Source organism: Haliotis cracherodii, unplaced genomic scaffold, assembly GCF_022045235.1.
Source record: "Haliotis cracherodii isolate W230 unplaced genomic scaffold, xgHalCrac1.p SCAF_10, whole genome shotgun sequence".
Classification (NCBI taxonomy): Eukaryota; Metazoa; Mollusca; class Gastropoda; order Lepetellida; family Haliotidae; genus Haliotis; species Haliotis cracherodii.
Window position 1 is genome coordinate 15715892 of NW_027266265.1, and position 27468 is coordinate 15743359.

At 40.1% G+C, this 27468-nt stretch overlaps 1 protein-coding gene and 1 pseudogene across 1 annotated transcript in view; both read left to right on the forward strand.

The window, feature by feature from the left end:
• Positions 1-26966, forward strand: part of LOC139454111 (uncharacterized) — a 32184-nt gene extending 5218 nt beyond the window's left edge. Inside the window, exons 3-8 of the mRNA XM_071235628.1 lie at positions 3112-3411; positions 4382-5933; positions 10745-10751; positions 15468-15485; positions 23400-23691; positions 25226-26966. Coding sequence (XP_071091729.1) covers positions 3120-3411; positions 4382-5933; positions 10745-10751; positions 15468-15485; positions 23400-23691; positions 25226-26865 — 3801 coding nt within the window. The 5' untranslated portion in view covers positions 3112-3119 and the 3' untranslated portion in view covers positions 26866-26966. The remainder of the gene's footprint in view (positions 1-3111; positions 3412-4381; positions 5934-10744; positions 10752-15467; positions 15486-23399; positions 23692-25225) is intronic.
• LOC139454115 (uncharacterized) lies at positions 13162-16517 on the forward strand (annotated as a pseudogene).
• Positions 26967-27468: the final 502 nt, after the last annotated feature.

Here is a 27468-nt window from a genome sequence, read left to right on the forward strand (position 1 = left end):
CAGGAATAGTATTTAAACACAAAAATATGCAACCCGCCTCCCTAAACCTCCAACTCTAAAAACACCCTCCTCTCACCCTATATATCACTAATTAGATCCAAACTAGACTATGGCAGAGCCATTTACGACACCTTAAACAACTCGCTCATTAAAAAAACTAGACTCATTCCTAAAACTAATCACACGAACTCAACATGACACCTCCTCCACCTCACTCCAGGCCTTAACAGGAGAAATGCCACTTAAACTACGTTGGGAACAACTTACCCTAAACCTCTGGGCCGCGTCCCAATCAAACCCTCTAATCGAAAACTTAATAACAAACAATATTAGCCCTAGAAACCAAGTCCTAGCCCGGAAACATCCACTACTTACTCCAATTTCCCAAAGAATAACCAATTACCTAAATGAACACAAAATAAATAATCTTAAACAAAACAAGAAATCGTCCAATATCTTCACTCCAAAACTTAAAATACCAAAAATAGACACAACACTAGCCGATACACTAAATAAACAGACCGATCCTAACATCGCTAAAACCACCACACTAGCATACATACATGAAAATTGGCCAAATTGGTGTCACATATACACAGACGGGTCCTCAGATCCGATCTCAAAACACACAGGTTTTGGAGTCCACATCGCACAACCAACCAAAAACACACAATCTTACCGACTCCCAACCAATTCGTATTCACGGCCGAACTAATGGGCATGGCTTCAGCACTACACAGTCAGCAATCTAAAAAACACCAAAAAAAACTCATCCCAACCGACTCCCTCAGTGGACTACAACCCCTCGAAAATAAAAACACTAAAAACCGCCCCAAACTAATAAATCAAATACTCAATAGCTCAAACAACTTAACTAAGGCAGGTAAACAAATAGAGTTCATTTTGATCCCCGCCCACGTAGGAATCTTTGGAAATGAAAAGGCAGATAAAGCAGCAAAACTATCCCTTAAACTCCCAGAAATAAGCATAAACTTACCCAGCTCAAAATCAGAAATCAAAAGTGTCACTAAACAAAAAAAATCAACAAAAAATAGCAAAATATATACTAAAACTCAAATAGCCAAATCAGGAAAGTTCTAAAAAAAACCAACTAAATAAACCAAAAATACTACACCCATCCAAAAAATCGACAGAATAATTACTAAACTACAAACAGGCCACACCAAACTAAATAATCACCGTAAAATAGCTAATCTACACACAACAGGAAACTGCCCACATTGCAAAAAACAAGAAACACCAGAACACGTACTCATTCACTGCACACACTACCAAACACACCAAACAACACTACAGACCACCCTAAATCTTAAAACCGGACTTACACTAGAATCAATCCTAAATCCACAAAATAAATTAGAAAAATTCAAAGCCTTGGGCGTATACCTAATTAAAACAGGACTAATTAGTCGCATTTAAACCCCAAATAAAATATTAAAACCCAAACTACCTTATCTAACAACCACACAACACACATAGCTCCCTTAGTTCGTCCCCCACCCACTCTTGGCATTCTTTCCAAATCTCAAAATTTCAAAATTACTACATAAGCAACCCCTAAAGCCCCCCTCCTGGGTTGCACAAACTCACTTTTCCCCTTTTTGGAAACACATTAAATGGCCTGGTCGGGCCCGTGTGCGACATACGCTTGCGGTCGGAAAGCGCACGTTAAATCTCCAATATACATGTAAGTAAGTATGTAAGTCAGTCAGTCAGACACTGCCTTTGACGGACAGAACAACTGCACGGGTAGCTTTATGGTTATTCTAACACTAAAAAACTAAAAGACATATCTGACATATTAAAGACATCTGTAAATTAAAGTGGGGTAACTGGTATGAATGCGAACATGTGATGCTTGGAATACAAGAGAAGAGAGAAACATCATGTCTGCAACGTGTACACTCGTTATACAGAGTAGGTAGATTACCCTCCCTTAGTACTAGCATCACCATGAACAACCATGTATGTTACCGGTTCACTAGAAATACCTATTATCAATGATGAATTTATATGTATTTTAATTTTAAATTATACATAACTATGTATAAGTTCAAATATTATATGGGGCGGTTGGGTACCTTTGTGGTTTTAAAGCCTTCGCTCGTCACATTCGATTCAGCACATGGGTATAATGTGTGAAGCCTATTTCTGGTGTCCCCCGCTGTGACAATGCTGGGGTATTAAACCATACTCACTTAATTTTTTAAACAAGATCTCAGCGAGTATGACACCCCGATCCCGTTAGTCTCCTCTTACGACAAGCATGGGTCGCTGAAGACCTCAGGGTAGAAGCGTATGTGACCGGCGACCTGTTGATGTACGTGCGACACTATGATGGCCTTTTATCAAACCTTCATACGAACCCATACCAACGATAATTACCTGAATCTATTACCTCATTTTCCTAAACGCAATTAAACTGGAATATCAGCAAATATAAGGGAAGGGACAAGCACTTCTGAGACGAACAACATGGGATTGGAAACCGTTATTTCGAGGGAGGTAATATTAGTAGCGCTTTGTCGCGACATTACGTCCCTTTGCTGAACTGTAACACGATTGCACTTGCAAATCCCATATTCGCCCTGGAAACGTGGCTCATATGATACTCAGCTGATTATTTCAACAAGGCTGGAATTTCTGTAACAATGAACCAACTGAGATGATTTCCGTAATGGAGGACTGCTGTGTGGCGTCAGGCAACAAACAAATGCTCATCTTTTCATGCAAATTGTGTGAGTGGCGAGTGCCACCTGTAAGGCATGCCTACCCTTGGCAACACTGATTTTCAGTGACTCAGTCATATAACATCAACCGCTATATTGCCTTTTATGCCCCATGGAATCTGTATCGGCAGATAATCGAGACTGTTTATTCTCTGGCATTTAGGATCTATCGTAGAGTATGTGAAGTTTTATCTATTTCATTTTATAATTCAATATCATTTGTTGAATTGCACAGCTGTCACTTTATTGGGTAAAATCTTACTTACCCCACTTTGAGATAACACAAGGATACAACAAATACAGGAGTGTGTGCGTTCGTGTATGTTTTTGAAATGATGTTTTGAACGTATCTCCTTTTCAGTGTTTCAGATGGCTACTTCCCAGACGCTAAGAAAGCATTTTCTCTCCTGTGTCATATGTACCGAGGTGTTTGACAATCCTTGTACACTTGACTGCAATCACACCTTCTGTCGGAAATGTGTCGTCAACTATACCAAAACCAGACCAGAAGCCATCAGTGCCAAGTCTCTCCTGTGTCCATTCTGCAGCAAGTTGACGAAAGTGACTGACCCTGAGAGACCAGTGGAGGAGTGGGCGGATGACGTCAAGCCAAGCTTTGTCATCCAGGGACTCTTGGACTCGTTTGGTCCAGGATCTAAAGGTATACAAAGTGGTGATAGGAGGTGGAGTGTGATAAAATGATGATAGGAGATGGGGCGTCACAAAGTGATGATGTAGATAAAGTGTGATAAAGTGATGATGGGTCTAAATCCTTCGCCGATGCATGTTTCTTCACATGTTACTTTTTGTTTTTAATACATTATACATGAAGTAGTAATCAGTCATATAATTACATTGAGGTAAAAACATAATGAGTTTTCAGACTTCTGGGTGTTGAAGAGTACTTCCTCTCTCGGAAATAACCAACAGCGTTTATTGTCAATAGTGTGCAAATCGTTATTGTTACTTGGTATCATCCCTATCTGATACTGATTCATAAATACAGGCTTATGATTCAGTCGGATTCAGAAATTGTACTGTGGAAAGGTTTTGCCGATTTTTTGTCTGTGACAAGAAAGAACCTTACCTTGAAGTACAGCAATGAAAATAGACAGAAGATGGCATCATGTCATTCAAAGACAACCCATCAGAATGTTTCTGACAAAATTACGAACATCAGTCTGCCTGTCGAATGCCGAATAGTTTATATATTTAGCAAAACTAAAAGTATCAAACCTCCACAATTAGGCTTTCTGGTGTGAAATGTCCCTTATCAATGCGTTGCAGTTTATACTTTGTTTTACAATGTAGTATTCTCAGTTGATGCTAATGATATAGAATCCACTTTATCAAATGGCTTTTTTATCTCGAGTGTTCGTGATGTGAAAAAAAGCGCGCATTTGGACCCAGGAGCTTCTCCTGTTTGAGTCAATGCTGCATATATTATTTTTTCGTTCTTTCTAATTATAAATACGCATATAAAGGCGTTTGTTGTTCAATCCTTGATGATATCAACGGTTTCCTGTTTCACATGTGTTTACAGTTTATTTGAACGCCAGTTCATTCAGCCAGGAGCACTCAAGTAAACATTTTTCAAACAAAAGTTATAATACGAGATATATGGTTTTCAGATACAGTGTCCTGCAGTTACTGTAAAGACGACGGGGAGACAACTCCAGCTGATGTTTGGTGCTCCGTCTGTGATGACGCCTTCTGCCAGAAATGTGCAAGAGTGCACAACCGTATCCCAGCAACACGTCATCACGACGTCACTGATCTTTTTAGAGAGGCGAAGGTTAAGACAAAGCGAAAGATCATGTGTAAAGAACACAAGAACGAACATATAAAGTTTCTATGTAAAGATTGCAAGAAAGCAGTTTGCCACACATGCTGCACTATCTACCACAGGAAGTGTGACCAGGTCGTCACCATAGAGTCGGAGATACAGACGATGAAAAGTGTCATAGCGAAGGCCAGGGGAGAGTTATCACTGAAACAAGATGAAGCGAAAACACATGTTGAAAAACAGCAATCAAAAATAAATGAAGAAACAGCTCGACATAAACAATTGGAATCCGACGTTCAGTCAGCAGGCAAAACATTAATTGCCAAGATTAAACACCAGGAAAGGAAACTCCTGGCTGAGCTGAAAGAGATGTCAGACAAACACATTGGGCAACTAAAAGCAGATATAAAGTTAGGTAAGATGTCAGTACAGATGTACCAACAACAGACTGAGCTGATGGACCAGGCTCTCCAATCTGAGTATGACATGGATGTATATGAGATGTATCAGGGATGTGAAGCAGGTGATGTGGATGCTGTCGGAGACGCAGACCTGAAGGAGAAGAGAAGGATAGAAATGATCTCATTTAGACAGAACAGCAGCGTACTAAGTCAAGCAATAGACAATCTACAGTTGGGGGAGATTGACGTTTTATATGAGGATGTGCTGGACTTGGAGGCTACGCCTGCGTTACGTGACACCATCAGCACCAGAGTAGCGGGTGACGTGAAAACAAAAGACTCTTATGATGTGAAAGTGATGGTTGTGAATGGAACAGATACAGTTGTAATAACAGACAGGGAGAATAAATGTGTGAAGTCCTTCTACACCAGGAACAATCAACCTTGTCACAGTAGACTAAAACTGAACAATCATCCGTGGGGTCTGACAAAGTTGACACACAATCAGGTGGCTGTCACAATGCCACATATAAACCGTATTATAACAGTAGGAGTCAACCCGGACTTGGAACTGCTGTCAACCATCAAAACCAGCAAAACGTACGTGGGTATCACATCTCTGACATCATCGACACTAGCAGCAAGTTCCCAGTCTCCTCCCTGTGTTGACATCCTGGATATGACAGGAAACGCCCTGAGGTCAATCGGTCCACTCCATAATGGTAAAAACATACTACAGCATCCCAACTACCTTTGTACCACGAGGACAGGAAACATTCTAGTGTCTGACTGTGCAACCAAGTGTGTCGTGTGTCTGACCCCCGAGGGAGATGTGGTGTTCACCTACAGACCTATAGGAGACACAGCACTGAAGTCTCCACGTGGTATCACAAGTACCAGCACAGGTGACATCCTGGTTTCAGATCACCATCTACACAGAGTCATCCATCTGACGGAGTCAGGACGGTTTGCTGGAAACATACTGACTGATTTAAAGTGTCCACAGGGGATTTGTAAAGATGGGCGTGGTAAAGTATATGTGTTATCCAGGGGTATAAAGGTCCTCACCTTTGTGACCCAATAACTGTGTAGAAAACGGTAGAAGTACAGTATATTCCTTGTTGAAGAGGTCACAGCTGTATGAATAATCATTTCCGAAGAAAGACTGAGGGTGATATCCGATACGTCACTCCGTCATGTTTTCTCAGAAAGAATTGTCAAGCTGTGAAGAGCAGGGGTCCAAACAAGAAGTGGCACATGGGATTTCTTCCTTTGAAGATATTGACGCCTTATCGGAATCTTAATATACCAGTATTTAAGAAAAATCCTAATAGGTGTATGAGGAGACTTTTCTGTTTTCAACATTTGATGAGTCAGTGAGTTGTGTTCTTTTCTTTTGGAACAATTTTTCGGTTATATTACGGCTAGGGACGCAGGATCTATAGCTAGATGTTTACCATTTTGTTAAGCCGGTGAGAATAGGTATAGTGCTGATAGACCAAGGGTCATTATGTAGACGAAACACGGATTTAAAACCAGGAACAACAGATCTCTGCACTACTATGCAACTTTTATTGCAGCACCTAAGCCCACTGATCCAACAATGATCAGTGGCCAAGATAGTTTTCTAGGTGATACTTTCAGTTGCAAAAATGTTCGCAATGTATATCTGATAAAATTGTCGACTTAAATAATCATTTTCCCTTGAATTTTATAGATATCTAAGTTAAATGTTTCATACGTATATTTCTCGTGTAGGTTCCATGCACCATGACCCAGACATGTCGTGTATATCACAGAGGTGATATACTGTCACACGAACACACCCTTCGGACAACTGGAAAATCCAAATGTTTGCACGTAAAATGTGGGCACATGTGAACGAACGACAAGACAAAGCTCATTCATTATTGCCAAATTTCTCCTAACCAAGGATAAGGGCTTGATATTCAAACAAGCTCGGGAATCACTGGAGCGGGGATCTAGGACACGAGTAACGGAGGATTTTCCACAGTCAGTGCGCGAGGATCGACGAGCCCTCTTACCCTGGTTCGCCCAAGCTGAAGAATCTGGAAAACAACCTAAAATGCGACTCAACAAGTTGATAGTCCAAGGTGAGGTGTTCAGAAACACGAAATCAATAAATAACATTACCCATGATCAACAATATGACACAAGATTGCCAAGAAACAATCGCATATGGGTGGATTTGTTTGGACCCGGAAGAAGGGAAACGCCTACTGAAAGGGAGGCAACTCTCGTGCAGGTCCAATTATTCAACAATTGACAACATTTTTAGTCTGCAGGCAATGACTACAAAATATGCAGGGAGAAGAAAGGGGAGATTTTACTGCCTCTTTGTTGACTTTTCAAAGGCATTTGACACTATAAGACATGATAATCTACTGAAAAGCCTACATGATGTTGGGATCAAGGGTAAACTGTTCAACATAATTTCATCAATGTATTCAAGTCTGTTTGCTTGTGTAAGGGCTTCAACTGGACTAACTGATAATTTTGAACTTAATATTGGCACCCGGCAGGGCTGTATTTTGAGTCCACAACTATTTATAATATTCATAAATAAGCTTTGTATTCAACTTGAAGACTGCGGAGAAGGTTTTATATCACAAGATTTTAACAATGTTTCTGCCATAATGTTTGCTCATGATGTTTCATCTGTATCATATTCAGCAGTTCAGCTACAAAAGAAGTTTGATGCTTATTCAGTTTACAAACTGGTATGAAATTCAATCTGAAGAAGACAAAAGTAATGGTATTTAGAAATGGTGGTCCCCTAAGAAGTTATGAAAAGTGGTCATATAATGGTGAAAGCATTGATGTTTTTTACAGATATTTAGGAATTATGTTCACCCCCAAACTTGTGTGGACCCAGGCTCAAACATGTTTAGCTGCTCAGAGTTCCAAATCTGTGTTTGCCATAAATAGATATCAGAAGAAACTTGGTGATATTCCATGCAAATATTTATTTTAAATTATTTATAGTATTGTAACTCCTATCCTGTGCTATGGCTCTGAAATCTGGGGTGTTAATTACAGCAAAATCATTGAGGATATTCAAGTTAAGGTGTGCAAATCAGTTCTTAAAGTGTCAAGAAATACATGTATTGTGATGGTGCTTGGTGAGTGTTGATAGAGCTCCTTTACAGCTTACATATATGACAAGAGCTGTGAAGTACTGGTGCAGGCTGATACAACTGAGCCCTTAGAGACTACCATATATCAGTGTTACAAGATGCTAGCTGTTCTGGATGATTCAGGTCGCACCACACATTAAAACTATTTTATTCAGATTTGGATTTGGATATGCATGAATAGCACAAGAAGTTGGGGATAAAAATGTTTTTATTTCCATGTTTAAACAGAGACTATTTGACAACTTGCAGCAAACCTGGAGTGTAAATGTGAACAGTTTATCTGACTCTTATTCCTATAAACATTTTAAATCGCTACTAAATGTTGAATATTACTTAAATTCACCACTTCCATCTCACTTAAAAAGGATTTTATTACGCTTCAGATGCAGTAACTTTCCAATAGCAGTAAACACTAGAAGATACCATGCCACACCATATGAAGAAAGCCTCTGCCCTCTCTGTCTATCTAAAAATAAGTACTTTATTGAAAATGAATATCATGTATTATTAATGTGTGAATCCTACAGCTCCCTTCGTAATGCACTTTTAGATAAATATATTACCTCTAACCTTCAGCATAACTTTATCTCTATTATTTCCTCAGATGCATATTATACCTTATATAAAATATGTATTTTTCTTACCAAAGCTATCAACTTAGGGTAAATAGTAAATAATCCACTACGAATAAGTATAACAAAATATAAAAAAATTATTAAAAAAATGTAAATAATGTAAATTTTCCCAGTTTATAAATATGTCATTTTTCGCAGTCTTTATGTATTCCTGCATATGTATGTATTTTGGACCAGTGGCCTTTTATTGAAAAATTGTCTGTCTGTCTGTATCGCAACTTTAATCTCGTCACAAATGGCTTTAATTGTATGTAATTGTGTCGTTTTCCCCTACCCTGTCATTTGATTGTGAAGGGCAAGAAGTCGCCCTGAAACTTTGCGTATTTATGATAAAGAAGTTGATATCCACAATACTCCTTGTCATTATTAAAATCTACATGGGGAATGTTAGAAATGAGTACCAAGAAACGTTATTTATTTTTTTATAAGTGTACCATGTTTGTCTTGCACTACTGTAAAACAGTTATATTATTCAGAAGCAAAAACCATTTAATTCATGTCCAGTGACTAAATTGTATAATCAGGTATTTAACTATTTTACTAACACAGGTCCGTGAACAAGGACTGATTTCAGAAATTGCATCAGTGCCATTTACGTTATCTTCATGTTCTGTGGTAGAAGACCTTTGTGTCATCACGCCTTGTCGGTGTTTCCTTCACAGCGAAAACGTGGGTAGTCTCGTTTAGAAATGAGTAGGTTTGAGATATATATCTTTAATGGCTTAAATCACTTTACAAGTTCTAGTTGACAAACCCTATAGTGTAGATAGTACCTATATACTATGCACAATTACCTAACTAAGAAAGGGTTACACCTAAACTGTTTATAAAGACACTTTGTCGCGACCCTAAATGACTGAACTGACAATCATATGTGGTGTAACGTGACATTCACACAACAACACTGATCTTACCTTGGATCTCAGTATGATAGAGAAATAGACTATTCGAGACGTTTATTGCATTATTTTTCACATAAGGGGTTCTTCAATTAGATACAGTCGTAATAGCACATGAGAAAGTGGACATATTGGAATCACAATACCATCTCAAGGAACAACCTTCAATGAAGTGATTCAAAGACACACACATACTTGCATATACAAGAAAGAATGAAAAAATAATATTTAAATTAAAATATTAAAAACAAATTTTATTGCAGACACCACATACTTTATTACATACTTTACTGCACAAAACATACTTTTCTTCATAAAACACAAGGTTGACTAAACATAAACACTGACACAATCGCATGTTATGTGTAAGTAATTGTAAGAGAATAAGTCATAGTTATTATGAAAAACTTCAAACACATGAAGAAAACATACCAGCTTTCTATTGGTAGGCACATAGTACATGAGTGTATGAACTTAGATCAGAATATTAAACGAACTATGTAACCAGAAAAATAATGCAAATGTATGACTACATGTGTCTTTAATATTTTACCTAATAATACTGGATAGGTTGATGTAAAATAAGTATTCTCGTTGTGAGTGTAGTATGAATTGAATGCCATTATCTAAAGCAAAATTGGTAATTCTGGTATAATAGAATGGCAATGTTGGTTGGTCAATATAACACCCAGTTCGCAATCTGATGTTTTATTACCGGCATAGTGGTGCGAAGTAATACCAGTGTTATGACTGTTTGACAGTTTATTTGAATGTGAACACAGATATATGTAATTCATAGACATAAATCATGAAAAGCGGTCGGGAAAATACAATGTTAATGCTTTCAGGGTAAAATATCAATAATTCTCACAATTCGATTGGTACATGTTATTGTTTCCTTTCACATCAGCAGAATTGCGTCCCTTGGGAACGCCAGAAACCTATGATTGTGTGTTCGAATCCCGGTTCGCCCGGATTATGTTTCTAGGTTTGTCAGCACCATACCCGTGCTCGTGCGTTTCACCGAAGTGGTAAACGTCTGAGACCTGCATCACTTCGGGCTTTCCTCCCAGATAAACCTGGCACGTCGTCATATAACTGTAATACTGTTAAAGCGGCTCTGTTAAACACAACTCACTCACTCACTCCGTTCACATCACAATAAATGAGAGGCAAATCTTGTCCGTACATTATTTCTCAACTGCGAATAGAAGAACATCTACCAGCCATCATTTCATACAAGCACATCATGCAGTGACGGATAAAAATATTAGTAAAAGTCCTTCAATTGTAATGCATAATTTTCTGATATTCAACAATGCTTTGGTGATCACCGCGTGTATTATTCCTTCCCAAACAGCAGATACACATTGCTGTAACAACATACGTGTCATTGATCAAAAAAGTGTAGTTTCTGTGTTCTGTGGCTTCACCGGATAACCTAAAGCACATCTGAGGAGGTAGGGGTAGCTTCAACTGCATGTACGAATATAGTACTCTTATAGTCCCATACCTCAACCTGGACGTACAATCATTGTGGCGCTCCAATTGTTTTATAAGAAGAAGAAGAATACACCCGGTCAGTGGATCAGTGTGACACTCAACAATCATTCTCAGCTCCCCGGGGGGTATAAGACGGAAGCTGCCTGTAAAGAGAGGGGTTGGACGGTTAACAGCCACGTTGCCACTCATGTTACCGGGTACCCATTCACTGCTGGGTAAACAGAGACACAGTTCGAACGAAGTCACTTGCCCTTAGTAGTAGCCCATAGTATGTAACAGCAAACTTTGCCACAATAATATATTCTTATATAAAAGAAAATATGCTATAATCAGATGCGCAGAGTTAGGTTGAAGTACCAGGATCTGCTGATACCTAACAAACACATACCTATCGAATACATATCCTGATTATGATCCTTGGTTTGCCATCCAGCATAGGTAAATATCTGAGTCCTGCATCACATGCAGTGAATGATACTCCACACTTAGCTGACTCGCTGTGATAAAATTGAAATACTGTTCAAAGCGGCATTAAACTCAACTCACTCACTCACACTCACTATCTGTCTTAACCCGCATGATGCCACAAAGCATGTTATTAATTATAAACTTACCGGGTGTAGTTGTGGTCGTTTTAGTTGTTTTTGGTGTGGTTGTTACCGTCGAGGTACTAGTAGTCACTGTAGGAGGACGGTTAGTAGAAGTAGATAATAGTGCAGTCGTGGTAGGCGGCGATGTCGTAGTCGTCGATGAAGATGACGTAGCCGGAAGTGATGTTGTAGTGGTCGTCGGATACTTTTTTGTGATGTTCGGAGTCGCTGTACCTGTGGTATAGGTTGTAGTTGTATTTTCTGTAGTGGGTGTAGTGGTTGTAGTCTCTTTAGTCGATCCGATTGTTGTTGATGCAAGTGCAGCTGTTCCTCCAATAGATTCTAGAGAAGGCAGATCTCATATATAAGCAAGACTACTTGTCAATGGGTGCAAAAATTGTCACAAGGTTTGCTTGAGCTGGACCTAGTGAAAACTGATCTTTCATTGCCAACAATTAAATATTTGCTTTCCTAAATTCCCCGATCCCTTGATCACGTTGGTCCCTATACAACCTGATGTTAGGCTGCGTGATAATGCCAACACAAGTGAACGAGTGTGTGTGTGTGTGTGTGTGTGTGTGTGTGTGTGTGTGTGTGTGTGTGTGTGTGTGTGTGTGTGTGTGTGTGGTGTGTGGTGTGTGTGCGTGTGTGTGTGTGTGTGTGTGTGTGTGTGTTTTCAGTGACTTACTCTCATTGTTGGTGATAAGTACAGTTGTGGTGGCCGTCAACCCTGACAACAGAATCATCATCAGTATGGTCAATCCAACCACAAGAAACCGCTGGCATGGACACCGTGTTGGTGACCGTCTATCTACATCTTGAGATGGTGAAGTCTGGAAGATATCAAGGTCTTCTTTATGTTTCTCACACATGAAAACAACGGAAACCCAACAAAATCAAAGCTACAACTGAACAGAAAACTACACTATCGCCATCCTCAGCAATATTCTAGCTGTACTACGGCGGCCCTACACTATCGTTGTCTGTTGTATATTGGTTAACGCCGCACTCATCAATATTCTAGCTTTATGACTGCGGTCGGTAAATGAACTAGTCTGGACCAGACAAACCAGTGATTGACATCATGAGTGTCAATCAAATTGATAAAAAAGAAGTAATTACAACATCAGCATGTCCGTCCCCATCTTGGGGGTCCTTCATCAGAATTAGTATCTCGTTATGGAGATATGAAATCATATCAACCGTCAATGTAAAACCTCCGTAATATTTCGAAATACCAATACATCATGCATTGATATAGCTGTTGATATAAGCTGTTACTAAACGCAATTAAACTGGAATATCAGCAAATATTAGGTCAGGGACAAGCACTTCTGAGACGAACAACTGGAGATTCGAAATCGATTTTTCGTTATTTCAAGGGAGGTAATATTAGTAGCGGTTTGTCGCGACATTACGTCCCTTTACTCAACCGAACACGATTGCACAGGTAGGTGTTATGACCACTCTCCCATCAATTAACAAAAAACAGTCTCACACAGTATTCCTGTACATTTCGAGTTTTACGTTGTATGCATGTGGACATGTATTTGACTCAGAATACCAGTTGAAATTCGCATCTAGGGGTAGAAAACCTGTAACTGTGACGTGGACTTTCGTCATGTTGTTCCCCTTCAATGTTTATGTTCATACATAACACCATACAAACCCGCACTTACTGGTTCAACGGAAATGTGAAATAGATCTATATATATTTGATGGACGTGTTAAAAATATTGACATGTATTCGTAGATCCATGCACTTGTAGCAACATGTGATATGTGTTGTTTATGGTATTATTGGGGCTGTCACGAGTCCCGATGGCCGAGGTTATACATTGAACTGGGTAGCTAAACCAGGAAGATGGATATGATGAGTCAGTCTACTTTTGTTATGGAAATGAGCAATGTCAGCCTACTCGCTTACACGCATGGGGTTGTAACTAGGGCAGGGAACCAGTCTACGCCTATATCACTGAAACTGACCACACCCACACGTACCCCCACCACCACAACCACCCACCTCCTTTACCCCTCGACTCTCGCAACCCCCTATGTGTATGGTTGTTGTGCCGTCCTCGCAAGCGTAACATTGGTAATGAAAAGGCTGACAAACAGTTAAATAATGATATGTGATGCGCCTATTTTTGGGGTTATGGTGTGCGTTACTGTTGCCATTATCTCGCAGGTGATCGTCATTCAAACGTAGACCGAGAACAAGTGTTTATTGTGGAATATTAAAACTACAAATACACAACCACAAAATTCAAGTTATGATATTAATAAAGCTGTTTCTTTCTCAACTAGATCTGGCTACTTTGAGATCACCGAGAGAACTGCTCGACATTGCAAACTTCGGCGAGGTAACTTTGAGGTGAGTGGTTAAAATTCCAGTTAAAATTCCGAAACCATCCTACCGGGTACCCATTCACTGCTGGGTGAGGCAAATTTCGAACAAAGTCACTTGCCCAAGGAAACGCCACATGTTAAACGTGCTTCAGCTTAGAGCCGGAACGAATCCCTAGAAACTCTCAGGAACTGAGCTGTAGGAATACGATTACTTCGCCTGATTTGTGACCTTTGGGCTGTGCACACGACCACGTGCCGCCAATACTTATTTGATACAACCACATTTGAGAGGTTCAAATCTCAGATTGTGATTGTGATTATCTTTCTCTTTCTTTCGTGAGAACTCTATATACAGAACAGATTTTAAAATTGAAATTTATTATTTACTCATTGGACATGAAAATTCAGTGTCTTCTCATTTCAAAACGTGGTGTTTGATAAGAAACGCTTACATAGAGCTTGTTGTTAGACTATATTAAGTGTATACGATGACAGTCTCTGTTGTACGATGAATATTTTCGGCTTCTTATTTGGGTCCTCTGCATCGCCTCAACCTGTGAGGATTATAATGATTGTCGATATGACGTCATCAGGACTTTCCCTCCGTGGTAGAGTTTGCGTATAAATATTGTGTGAGGTAAAAATGGGGTTAACGGTTTAGCCAAATATGCGTAAACAATAACTGTTGATCAACACGTTCAAGCGGTGGAGCAATGCCATGGAAGCCCGAGCTATAATAAAACCGCTGGTTTCGCATTCCAATGGATAATAGCCTGTGTTGACACGGAAGTTATTAAAAACAAACTTTCAAAACATTCGACAAACAAGTCACTTAGGCTGTAGGAGCTTGTGTGTGAATTTATATCAAATAGGGTAAACTAAACCAGGCTAGTGTTTTGAAAAGGGAAAGCTCTGACATTAGAATGGAATGCTGCTACATTGTTCGAAAATATGTCGATTGCTCCTCCAGTTATCTGGCATTGTTCTTGCTCATTTTTTATAACGGAGAGGAATTATTGCTCTTTCACCATCTCATAGATTTTCCTCTACTAACATTTATATTCACATATCACTTTAAACAGCGAACTTGAAGATGCCAACATCTTATTCAATTCTTCAGATGGCGAAACTATCACTGAATGCTACTCCTGAGTTAGACATAACACCTATCAGAGTAGGAGGAGATGCAGAGATAGTACGGCCCGTGTGCATGACAGTGATGACGGTGGGCGGTACAGACACAGTTATAGTCGTAGACCTGGAAAACAAGTGCGTGAAGTCCTTCTACAAAAAGGACGGTACCCCACACCACAGTAAGCTAAGTCTGGGCAGCTATCCGTGTGGTTTGGCTAAGTTGCCAAACAATCAGGTGGCTGTCACTTTGCATAATAGGAAGCAGATACCAATCGTAGGCGTCAGACCGCACCTGGAATTGCAGCTGCTGCAAAGCATCGGCCAAGACACTTTGCCGATATTGAAACAGATTTTAATGGTAAATGTCAAACCGGAGCTGGAAAAGCTGCCAGCCATCGAAACAAGCAAGTCCTATGTGGGCATTACATTTCTGCCACCATCGTCTCTAGCAGCAAGTTCCCAGGAACCTCCCTGTGTTGATATCCTAAATATGGACGGAACTTTGCGGCGGACAATCGGATTGAGTCCAGGCTGCAAAGCAATCATAGATTATCCAAATGTCCTCTGTACCACGACGACAGGAAACATCCTGGTGTCTGACGGGGACTCAAAGCGTCTCGTGTGTCTGAACCTAAATGGAAAAAGTTGTTCACCTACGAACCTCAAGTCAGAGCACAAAACGCACTCAATACTCCTGAATTCGATGCTCCACTTCGTCCCACAAGTACCAGCACAGGTGACATCCTGGTTACAGACTTCTCTCTAAACAGAGTCTTCCATCTGACTGAGTCAGGAAAGTTTGTTGGAGACATTCTGACCGATTTAATGTATCCATGCGGGATTTGTGAAGATGGGCTTGGTCGTGTATATGTTTTGTCAGGTGGTATAAAGGTCTTCACCCTTGGGAGGGAATGACTAAGATACGGCACGCTGAGGGTCACACGGTTGTGGTATACCTTGCTTAAGTTGTGCTAAGCGGCCATAAAATATTGACAAGTAACATTCCAAAAGGCGTGGCTTACCTTCCTGAAGTTGTATCAAGCGGCCATATAATTTCTCTTGATGCGAGCAAAAGAACCCACTGATTTCATTGAAAAGTGACATTTATACAGGTGTGGTTCACTTGGTCCAGACATGATAATCTACAGGTTGCCCTGCTATAGCTGTATATCGATGGCGCTTTTACAGGTACATATATTTACATAATAGGTTCTGGACTACACTTCTGACCACATTCAGTTCTGATATATTCTTTATATACGCAAGTTATGTAAACTTTTTCGACCGAAAAACTGCTATAACAAAGGGACAATAAAACAGAATGTTATGTAACTCCTGTCAATGTTTGTTTTGAGATTTTGAACATATTCGAGGTTGCGTACTGCGATGCAACTGTTCAGGAACAAACGATAGGTCACACTATCACTTTTTCTAAGGGAAGCTGATCAAAGTACAGGAGTCGTAGCGAAAAGTGGTTTGCAGGGGCACTTTCATTAAGGATGTTGAGGTCATAGTGGAATTGGAAATACCAGAAAATTTTCTGTATTCAACATGTGATCGAAATCAGATCTTAGTTCTCGCAACCGCTATGCAAAGATCTGAGGACATCCCATCACGACAGCGCGACCTTTCATCAAACCAATCAGAGACAGTCGAAATGTGTTTTCTAATCATGCAACCTCGAAAAGGTTAACAAGAGGTATACCGAAAAACAGCTACGGCCTGCACGAGTGACCGTCTATCTCTCGCTTCAATGGGATAAACATTTGAACGGAAGAGGCGTGTCATAGCACTTGGGAAGTGCTGCCATACAACCTCGACCATACTCTAGACATAGTGAATGTTATTTTGTTCGGTTTTCAAATTTTTAATCAATAACTTTGTCAACATAATTTTCAAACATAGTCTGAAATGAATGTCGTCTGTTTGAAACTAGTGTCGTAAACCTCGAGAAAGCTGCTTTCTGATTGGCTAATGTCGACTTCTTGTTAGTCATTTCATTGGTCGGTCAAAATTCGCGAAAAGTCGTTCTGACGTGACGCGTAATGAGATGTCCTCAGATCTTGTTCAGCCGTAGCGAGAAACAAGATCTGATTTTAATGAGATTGGAGTGAGTTTGGTTTAGCGTATTGTGGAATATTGTTTCAGTTATATTATGGCTTAATGTGGGATGAAAACCCCAAGAGACGCAGGATCTAGACGTTTACCGTTTTGGTAAAACACCTGAGAATGTCCACAGAGCTGATGAATCAAGCATCATTATCTAGATTATATACAGATTCGAACCCACGAATAGCAGATCTCTGCACTAGTATGCAATCCAAATTGCAGGACCTCAGCCAACAGTTGACAGTTGTTATGAATAGATTTCCATATTGAAACAATAAAGTAACCCGGAAATCTGTGAGCAAAATAATTCGGCGTGAAACCAACAAACAACAAAGAAATGGTATACAATTAACAATTGTATTATAGAATTAACTAGGTTTACAAATCATTACAAATTACTGCACAACAATTACAATGGCAATACACAATAGAAGGGCAGTACCAAATTCAATGGCAATATCAAATGTATTAGCAGTGATTATAACAATAATGACAAAAATAATAATATTCACCATGCAGCAGCAGTGATCAAGCTTCCTAAATAGGCCTAGGCTGGGTATCCAAATCCAATTATCTGCACACATCCGCTGGTCTTGGTGTCATGCGGGTGATCGGGTAGTCTAGTGGTTAAAGGCTTCGCTTGTCACGCCGAAGACCCGGGTTCTATTCCCGACATGGGTACAATTTGTGAAGCCGTGATATTGCTGGAATATTGCTAAAAGCGGTGTAAAACCATACTCACTCACTCACTTGGTGTCTTGTGAGATGTGATGGTAGAAGAGAGAGGCACGCTGTCGTCCCATTATATAGTCTTACCACCTTCCAGAACTTTCTACATAGTACTGGGCCAGTCTGGTTGAACTAGGGCATTCCAGATTACACTTGACTTAAAACGTTTCTAAATATAGTAACTTCCACACCACTGCTTACATTAGATAGTACTACATTCCTGACAACGAACCATTGTCAAAGCACATCGCTATGAGCTTCTACTGAATCTCAAAAGAAACAATGTAATAAAATTAAACATTATTTAACAATAAATTACACAGCCATATAACACACTATACCAGTTAATACTTAAATTCACGAAAATACACGCAATTATATATCCCATGGAATTGTCAATTATCGAGATCAAACACGGATTAGAACCCACGAACAGCAGATCTCTGCACTACTTTGCAATCCAAATTGCAGCACCTCAGCCTACTTACCCACCCATGATGAGTGACGACAATCTGACAGCATGCCAGGTAATACGTGATTTCTCGAAAATACATGCAATGTTCATCCCATAGAATTGTAAACTGAAAACATGATGTTTTCTTAGAAGTTATGAAGATATAATTTGTGCAATTAAATTCTTCATACGTTATTTTGTGATTCGCGTACATTTGTTGAAACGCATACATGCATCATATCCCAGACAAATTGCGTATGGGAAAGAGGTGGGCAAGACAGGAGCGCACAAGCCTATTGCTGCAAAGACAGGTTTTCCAATTTCTGAGACGATCCTCTTATACACCTGATCAAGACAACTGGTGAAAAACAATGTTTGCATGTATATGTGGGCATATATATACTTCAGCGCATTGTACAGATTTTATATAATTCAAAGGTATTCAAACCACCATCATATATTACATTAGTATATTTATTTTTCTTCGGGGGGTCAATTTTATATATTTCCTCACATGTTTCACCTATGATGCACAACCGAATTCAATGATATAAAGTACACCAACTTTTCTTAACACAGAATAATAAGAAACGACAAGTAAAATTGAGTTAATGTGTTCTGTATTTTGTTTCAATTTATTTTCAATTCCTTTATGCATCTTGTGTTCGGGCTTCCATCAATCAAATCTCATTCACACTGGTCACACATAAGGAGCAGTTGTCATGTAAATAACTAAAACAACCTTCATCTAAAAAACATCTTTACGGGATGTGTGAAAATGCTTGTACATTTATTATCCTGAAATATATTTAAGCAATGCTTTCTGATATCGAGTCTTTGCTGGGTATGTATTTGTAACAGTACAAATCAACCTGAGGCCTGGTCAACAATATATTTATTTGTCTTGATGCTTCGCCAATGTTAAATTGATTTCATCTGTCATGATGTTTTGAACGAACATCTGTAGAGTATGATGTCAACATATTAGCATCATTTGTATTTATTGTTACCAACATATAACAAGATTAACCTACCCAACAAAGCCTACATGGATGAAATAAATACAAATTATTGAATTGGTGGAAGACATCTGGGCACAGTTTATTGCTCATTGTGAATACAAAATATAATTATTTGGACCCGAACCCCCACGGCAAATGAAGTACCCTGCTCAGGAGGGGAGGACCGCCTCCGTGGTCTAGTGGTAGAGCGTCCGCCCGGAGAACGGAAGGTCCGGGGTTCGATCCCCGGTCGCGTCATACCAAAAAACGTTAAAAGATAGTACTTGTTGTTACCCTGTCTGGCGCTCGGAATTAAGGGGCTTAAACAAGGACTGGTCGGCTCGGAGTCAGTATACTGTGTCTGAGTGGGGTATTCATGTTAAACTGCGGCATGGTATCTCGGTGGGCTAGCACTATAAATCGGCATCAGTCCGGACTATTACAAGCAGCCACACACACACAAACACACACACACACGTGCATGCACGTCGCTATATAAGTGCAATACTCTTGGTCACGACGTTAAACCCCATTTCACCTCACCTCAGGAGGGGAGGCACCCACTGGCCACCTCAAGCCTACAAATAACCTCCTGGTGGTTAGCAGTACCGATAGCTGCCAAGCGTCCAGCCTACCAGACCAATGGCATGAGAGGAATAATAGCGAGGGGCACCATCATCGACGACTATTCCACTCGGCCAAACTCCCACATATATATAGGGCATCAAATGAGGAGACCCGCATCAATATGAGCCCAATATACACCATCCCTGCAAGTAGAAGAAAAAGACAAACCAAAGAAATCTGCTGGATTGACAAAAACAACCCAAGGTATGCTGACATACAATTTAAATAATGGTTAAAAATCGTGGAAGGGAGGGCGGGAACTTATAAGCTACTGCGCCTTGGGTGGCTGTTTCAACGGAAAAGGGTGCCGTCCTAGCAATTATTGACATGATGAGCTCTTGCAATACAAGAGTAGTCTCCCTTTGATCACGAATTACTATGTTAATGTTGTTAAATTATTTATCTATAGGTGCACTTTGATATAATGCATTATTGTTTGTGTTTTCTTTAGGTGGCAATTGACATTCTGACAATACTTAACAAAAGCCTCCTCAGATTTTGAAGGAGCAAGCTTTTGGGCATCTACATGGCTAGGTTTTCACAAGAACTGACAGATTTACGTCCTCGGGACATTTCATAACTGTGGACGAACAGGAGAACTGGAAGCGTTTGTGTGCTGGCGATTAGGTGCCTCACTCTGACAGTGTGGGTTCGAATCCAGGATGTGCCTCAACCACGGACGTTTCACAATAAGATCTCGGAGAAGTGTAACTGATCCACAGGAACTCGTTATTGGTCAGTAAATAAAATATATATACCCCCTATATGTTCTCTACTTACATATAGGGGGTGTATATTTTTATTTACTGACCAATAACGAGTTCCTGTGAACTGATCCCGGGTAAGGTATAGCCTTGTCTTCCCCATGCCATTTTTATTTTGGGCGTATTCTTACTACATACTCATATATGCTACCTACACTGTGAGACGCAATGAACACTGAGTGAGTAAGGCTTAACGCCGTTTTTAGCAATATCACGGCGGGGGACACCAGAAATGGGCTTCACACATTGTACCCATGTCGGGAATCGAACCCGGGTCTTCGGCGTGACGAGCGAACGCTCTAACCACTAGGCTACCCGACCGCGCCTAAGGTCTGAATAGAGCCTCTGGGCAGCTATATGACCAAACTGGGAGATTTCCGTCAGCAGGACATTTTGTAACCGTGGATGCACAGGTGAAACAGGGGGGCTAAGAAACTAATTAACAATTGTGAAATGAACTCAAAGAATACCAGTTTTCTTAATTTGGGTTTGTTTCATTGCACATGATTTCTGCCTTCGAAAGTAATTTCGCTTTGCCCCTTCGATATTCTACTGGTCGATGCACTATATCCACACATCCAATATTATTAAGAACTGTATACGAAGCCAAGAGTGTCAATGCGACCATGTTTGTATTTTAATGAATGCATAACAGTGTTATGGTGCCCTAGAGTAGCTGCGAACACACGCATATGATCAGAACATAAGTGCACTGTGTGGCTTTTCGGGCCGCATGCTGTAGCATATAAACAGATAACTCATTGTACAATGAGTGAGTGAGTGAGTTGGATTTAACGCCGCTTTTAACAGTATTCCAGTTATATCACGGCGTGTCAGCTTAATGTGGGAGGAAAGAGCTAAGTGATGCAGGTCTCAGACGTTTACCACTTCGGTGAAACACACGAGCACGGGTATGGTGCTGACAAACCTAGAAACATAATCAGGATTCGAACCCACAATAATAGGTTTCTGGCGTGCCCAAGGGACGCAACTCTGCACAGCGAATCGCGGCGCCTTTGACGACTGGGCCACCCGTGCCCCCTCATTGTACAATCAAACATGACAGCATCGGGGCTGTAGAGCGGCCCCTAAATCACCACTCTACAATTTTCGTGCGCTCAACACAGCTCGCCTACATTGGGACGTCGGTATGACTTTAGACACCAAATACAATAAATCAACTGAGGGGTGGCCTATTCATTTTCATTATGTAAATATTGTAATTCCAAAGAATGATTACTGTTTAAAATTGAAACAAGATCAATTCTCTGCCATCTTTGTAAAATGTCATTATACCTCCTTCTAATTGCGGCAAATACTAAAAGGTATATTCAATGCTGATCCTACCCCGAGTTTGATAATCTTCTATGAAGGAAATGAAGTACCCGGAGTCGGCGTAATGGTCATTATAATTAGTCGTATAGGGAGTCGTTCAAGTTTTAGGAGTCTCTTTTTTATTGGTTACTACGTCAATACTTGTAAACCAATATTAAGTATCACCTCGTCCCCATCTTGAAAATAGTACCTTTCGGGCGGGGATAGAGCTGTGTAATGTATATGTTTGAGAAATATAGTACAATCAGGAGTTGCAAGATCTTTGGGTCCATCGTTATTCCTATGGCCTATACTGGAATAAACATGCTCCTTCATATCAGCAAATCTAAGGGGTAGGGGGGAGCAAGCACTCCCAAGACGAAAAACTGGTGATAAAAAACCGAGATAATATTTGACGCGGTTTGTCGCGAAATTACGTCCCTTTGCTCAATAGTTACACGACCACACAGGTAGGTAGTATGACCACTCTTGCCGCCACAAACAAAGGACAAGTCTGACACAGTACTCATCTACAATTCATTAGCAACGTTTTAAATCGCATGTATGTGGGTATGTGTTTGACTCATAATACCGGTTGAATTTCGTTTCTCGAAAGAAAACTTGTGTCTGTGACGTGTACGTTCGATATGGTGTTACCCCTTCATATGTATGTAAATACAAACATCATAGAAAATTGCATTAACTTGTTCAACATGAATGTCAGATATATATTAATGACAGTATTGTTAAATATTTACATTTATTAGTAGATCCAAACATGTGATAGCAGTGTATGGTTTCGTTGACATTAGCATGAGATCTGATGACCGAGGTTATACTTTGAACTGTGTCGCTCAACCAGGAAGTTGAATATGCTTAGTCAATCTACAGTCTACAGTCGATATCGACATGAGTAAAGGTGACCTTGTTCGCTTACCACATGCACGCGGGTGTAACTAGGGCACGCCTAAATCACTCAGGCTCAAGTTTTAATCCATTTAAGAACGTTTTCTATTCCTCGATCTGGCCACTTTGCCATCACTGACAGAACTGCTCAACGTCTCAAACTTCGATGGAGTATCTTTGATGCTCTCATTTAATTACTTTTTGTCTCATAAAGTGGCGTGGTAAAACAATCATCTTCATATGGTATGTGCAAATATTTTATTCAATATATTTTATTTTGATTACTTAAGATGGCGACGTCCCAGAAGCTGACAGAACACTTCCTGACATGTACAATCTGTTCATGTGTATTTGACAATCCCTGCACACTTGTGTGTTATCACACCTTCTGTCGGAAATGTGTCACCAACTACACAAAAACCAGACCAGAAGCCATCAATGCCAACTCTCTCCAGTGTCCATTCTGCAGCAAGATGACAAACGTGTCTGACCCAAAGAGACCAGTAGAGAAGTGGGCGGATGACGTCAAACCAAGCTTTGTCATCCAAGAACTCTTAGACTTGTTTGGTCCTGGATCTAAAGGTAAACCTTTCAAACAGAATACATACTGCGCTTTGTCAGAGCAAGTGAACAGTGGTACGTAGAAATCTTGAATGCCAAATGTGACAAATCTAGATATCTTTACTCACGAACCAGTGCAATGATATATTCAAGTGTCATTTTAGAAGCTGTAGTATTAATGAAGACAGCGTTCACTTATCGATTTCGACTTCTTTTATATTTTCTTTGCGACTGCTTTGGTACGGTTCCAAGTACACCTTTTTCAAGCAAGTGATCAAAAACTGAATGGGACGTGATAATCACGCTAAGAATTACATATACAGAGTTCAACAAAAACAACAAGGTTGTCGAAGTGATAATAGGGATGAGGCTTTGTGTGGAGGTTTGTAACAATAATATGGTTGATGCAGTGTGTTGTTACAGTGTGAGATGACAATAGTAGGCTTATGGGATAAAGTAACCACTGTCTCTGTTGATGGTTGGTTTGATTTTTTTTATGTCGATGGCTTACGATGGTGTCTTTGGAAAGGACGATAGGGCTGATTCACTGGATCTGGTGACAGGTATTTTGCCGAATGTGAACTGCGATGGCGGATTTAGAGTCTTGCTTGTCGGTTGTTTTGTGCTGTTATGTGATTTGGATGATATACTTCTCAAAGTTTGCTGAGGATAAAGTTTGATTATATCAAAAACTCATCCAACAAAAAAGATTGAAATATCCCGGTACACAGTGATTGGATAACCGCTATAGGACCTCAGTTTCATGATGAACGGACAAAGAAACGCAGTCATCTGCATGATGTCATAGGGTGCTTGAAAACCCGAGTCTTGATGTATCGCGACAGAATCAATGCACATCATTGTCAGAGAACACAACAACATTTGCTACTAAGGATTGAAAAAACTGAATGCAATTGTGTCAACATCAAGTCAAAGTGTTATCAGCAGGGCATGGAATCGATACCATGCATTTAGATAAGCTATCCAGCGACATGCAGGGGGTCGACAGCGTGATTTTTTTACGTTTCAGTTTTGATCATTTTGACGGAGATCTTACTGATTATTGGTCACATGTTATTTGCTGACATTAGGTAACACATGACAGCGGACTTTTGTTCAATAAACATGTCTTCGCTCAATTTGACGAATTACCTTTGCAAACTTTGAGAAATATATATGTCTTCACTTGCAGCACTTAAAATGCACGACATAATGCATTATACATGAAGTAGTCATCTCTGATATAATTACTTTGCGGTTAAAACATAATGCAATTTCTGATTTCTTGGCATTTCAATTCATGCTAATTATGATAAGCCTTCTATGTTATATGGTTTTCTTTCTGACATACTTTTTCTCAAGTGTTATGGTCTGCGGAGCTTTGCCATTTAAAATGAGAGCTACTCCTATTTCTCTGTTCCAATGTATTTGTAATTTACATGAAAGCCACTTCATTCTGAAACCAGGAGCACTGATCGATCATGAGCCGTGTCACTGTAGCTCAAGTAAACATTTTACAAACAAAAGTTATTATAGGAGATATATGGTTTTTCAGATACAGTGTCCTGCATTTACTGTAAAGACGACGGGGAGACAACTCCAGCTGATGTTTGGTGCTCTGTCTGTGATGACGCCTTCTGCCAGAAATGTGCAAGAGTGCACAATCGCATCCCAGCAACTCGTCATCATTGCGTCACAGATCTGTCAAGCGAGGTGAAGGTGAAGAGAAAGCGAAAGGTCATGTGTAAAGAACACAAGGACGAACATATAAAATTTATATGTAAAGATTGCAAGAAAGCAGTTTGCCACACATGCTGCACTATCTACCACAGGAAGTGTGACCAGGTCGTCACCATAGAGTCGGAGATACAGACGATGAAAAGTGTCATAGCGAAGGCGAGGGTGGAGTTATCACTGAAACAAGATGAAGTGAATAAGCATGTTGAAAAACAGCAATCCAAAGTAGACGAAGAAACAACTCGACATAAACAAATGGAATCCGACGTTCAATCAGCAGGCAGAAAAGTAATCGACAAGATTAAACTCCAGGAAAGGAAACTCCTGGCTGAGTTGAAAGAGATGTCAGACAAACACATTGGGCAACTGAAAGCAGATATAACGTCAAGTGAAATGTCAGTACAGATGTACCAACAACAGACTGAGCTGATGGACCGGGCTATCCAATCTGATTGTGACATGGATGTATATGAGATGTATCCGGGGTGTGAGGCTGGTGTATTGGAGGCTGTCGGAGACGCAGGCTTGGTGGGGAGTGCAAGAATAGCTCTGATCTCATTTAGACAGAACAGCAGCGAACTAAGAAGGGTAATAGACAATCTACAACTGGGGGAGATTGACGTCTTATGTGAAGGTGTCGTGGATATGGTGCTTACGCCTGTGTTAAGTGACACCATCAACACCAAATTAGCAGGGGACGGGATTATAAATGATCCTTTTGACGTAACAGTAATGGTTGTGAGTGACACATATACAATTGTTACTACTGACAATTACAATAACTGTGTGAAGTCCTTCTACACTAGGAAAAATCAACGTTGTCACAGTAGACTGAATCTGAACAATCAGCCGTGGGGTCTGACGAGGTTGACACACAATCAAGTGGCTGTCGCAGTGCCAGATATAAACCATATTATAACAGTAGGAGTCAACCCGGACCTGGTACTGCTGTCAACCATCACAACCAGGAAACAGTACGTGGGTATCACATCTCTGACACCATCGACACTAGCAGCAAGTGCCAACTCTCCTCCCTGTGTTGATATCCTGGATATGACAGGAAACGTGTTGAGGTCAATCAGTCCACTCCTCAGTGGTAACACTGTCTTACGGCATCCCAACTACCTTTGTACCACGAGGACAGGAAACATCCTTGTGTCTGACCAGGGTTCCCAGTGTGTCGTGTGTCTGACCCCCGAGGGAGATGTGGTGTTCACCTTCAGACCTACTGGAGACACAACACTGAAGTGTCCACAGGGCATCACAAGTACCAGCACAGGTGACATTCTGGTTACAGACATCTCCCTTGACAGAGTGGTCCATCTGACCGAGTCAGGACAGTTTGTTGGAAACATTCAGACTGATTTAAAGTGTCCACGCGGGATTAGTGATGATTGGCGTGGTAAAGTATATGTCTTATCCGAGGGTATTAAAGTCTTCACCTTTGTGACTGTGTAGAAACAACTACTTTAGAAGAATATTCCACATTGAAGGGATCACAACTGGGTTATAAGAAATACTGAACACATATACATGTACATGATATATCATTTCCGAAGAAAGGCTGGTGGTGATGTTTTCACGTTGTTCTAAGCAGCCATTAATTACTAACTATTGAGAGCAGAACATATCAGTGGATTTCACTGACAGGTGACATTCAAACAGTCGTGGCTTACCTGGCCAAGACATAATAATTTCCAGGTTGCCGTAGCATAGCTCATATATTGGTGACTGCATTGTTTCACTTTAACGCTTTTACAGGTTCATATATTTGCATAATGGATTGAAGTCTACATTTCTGACCACATTCAGACAATACATCATCTTTATATGTATTTATTATATTTATTTATTTTCATCAACAAAATCGCAATAACACAAGACAATATATAGATGGGCTTACCAATTTCGGAGACAATCCTATTATACCTCTACTTCAGACAACGAAAAAAACAATGTTTGCCTGTAAATGAGGGCATGAAAAATATATAACGACAGGACAATGTTATAGAGTTTACATTCAAATATATTCAAATTAGCATCATATATTACATTAGTATG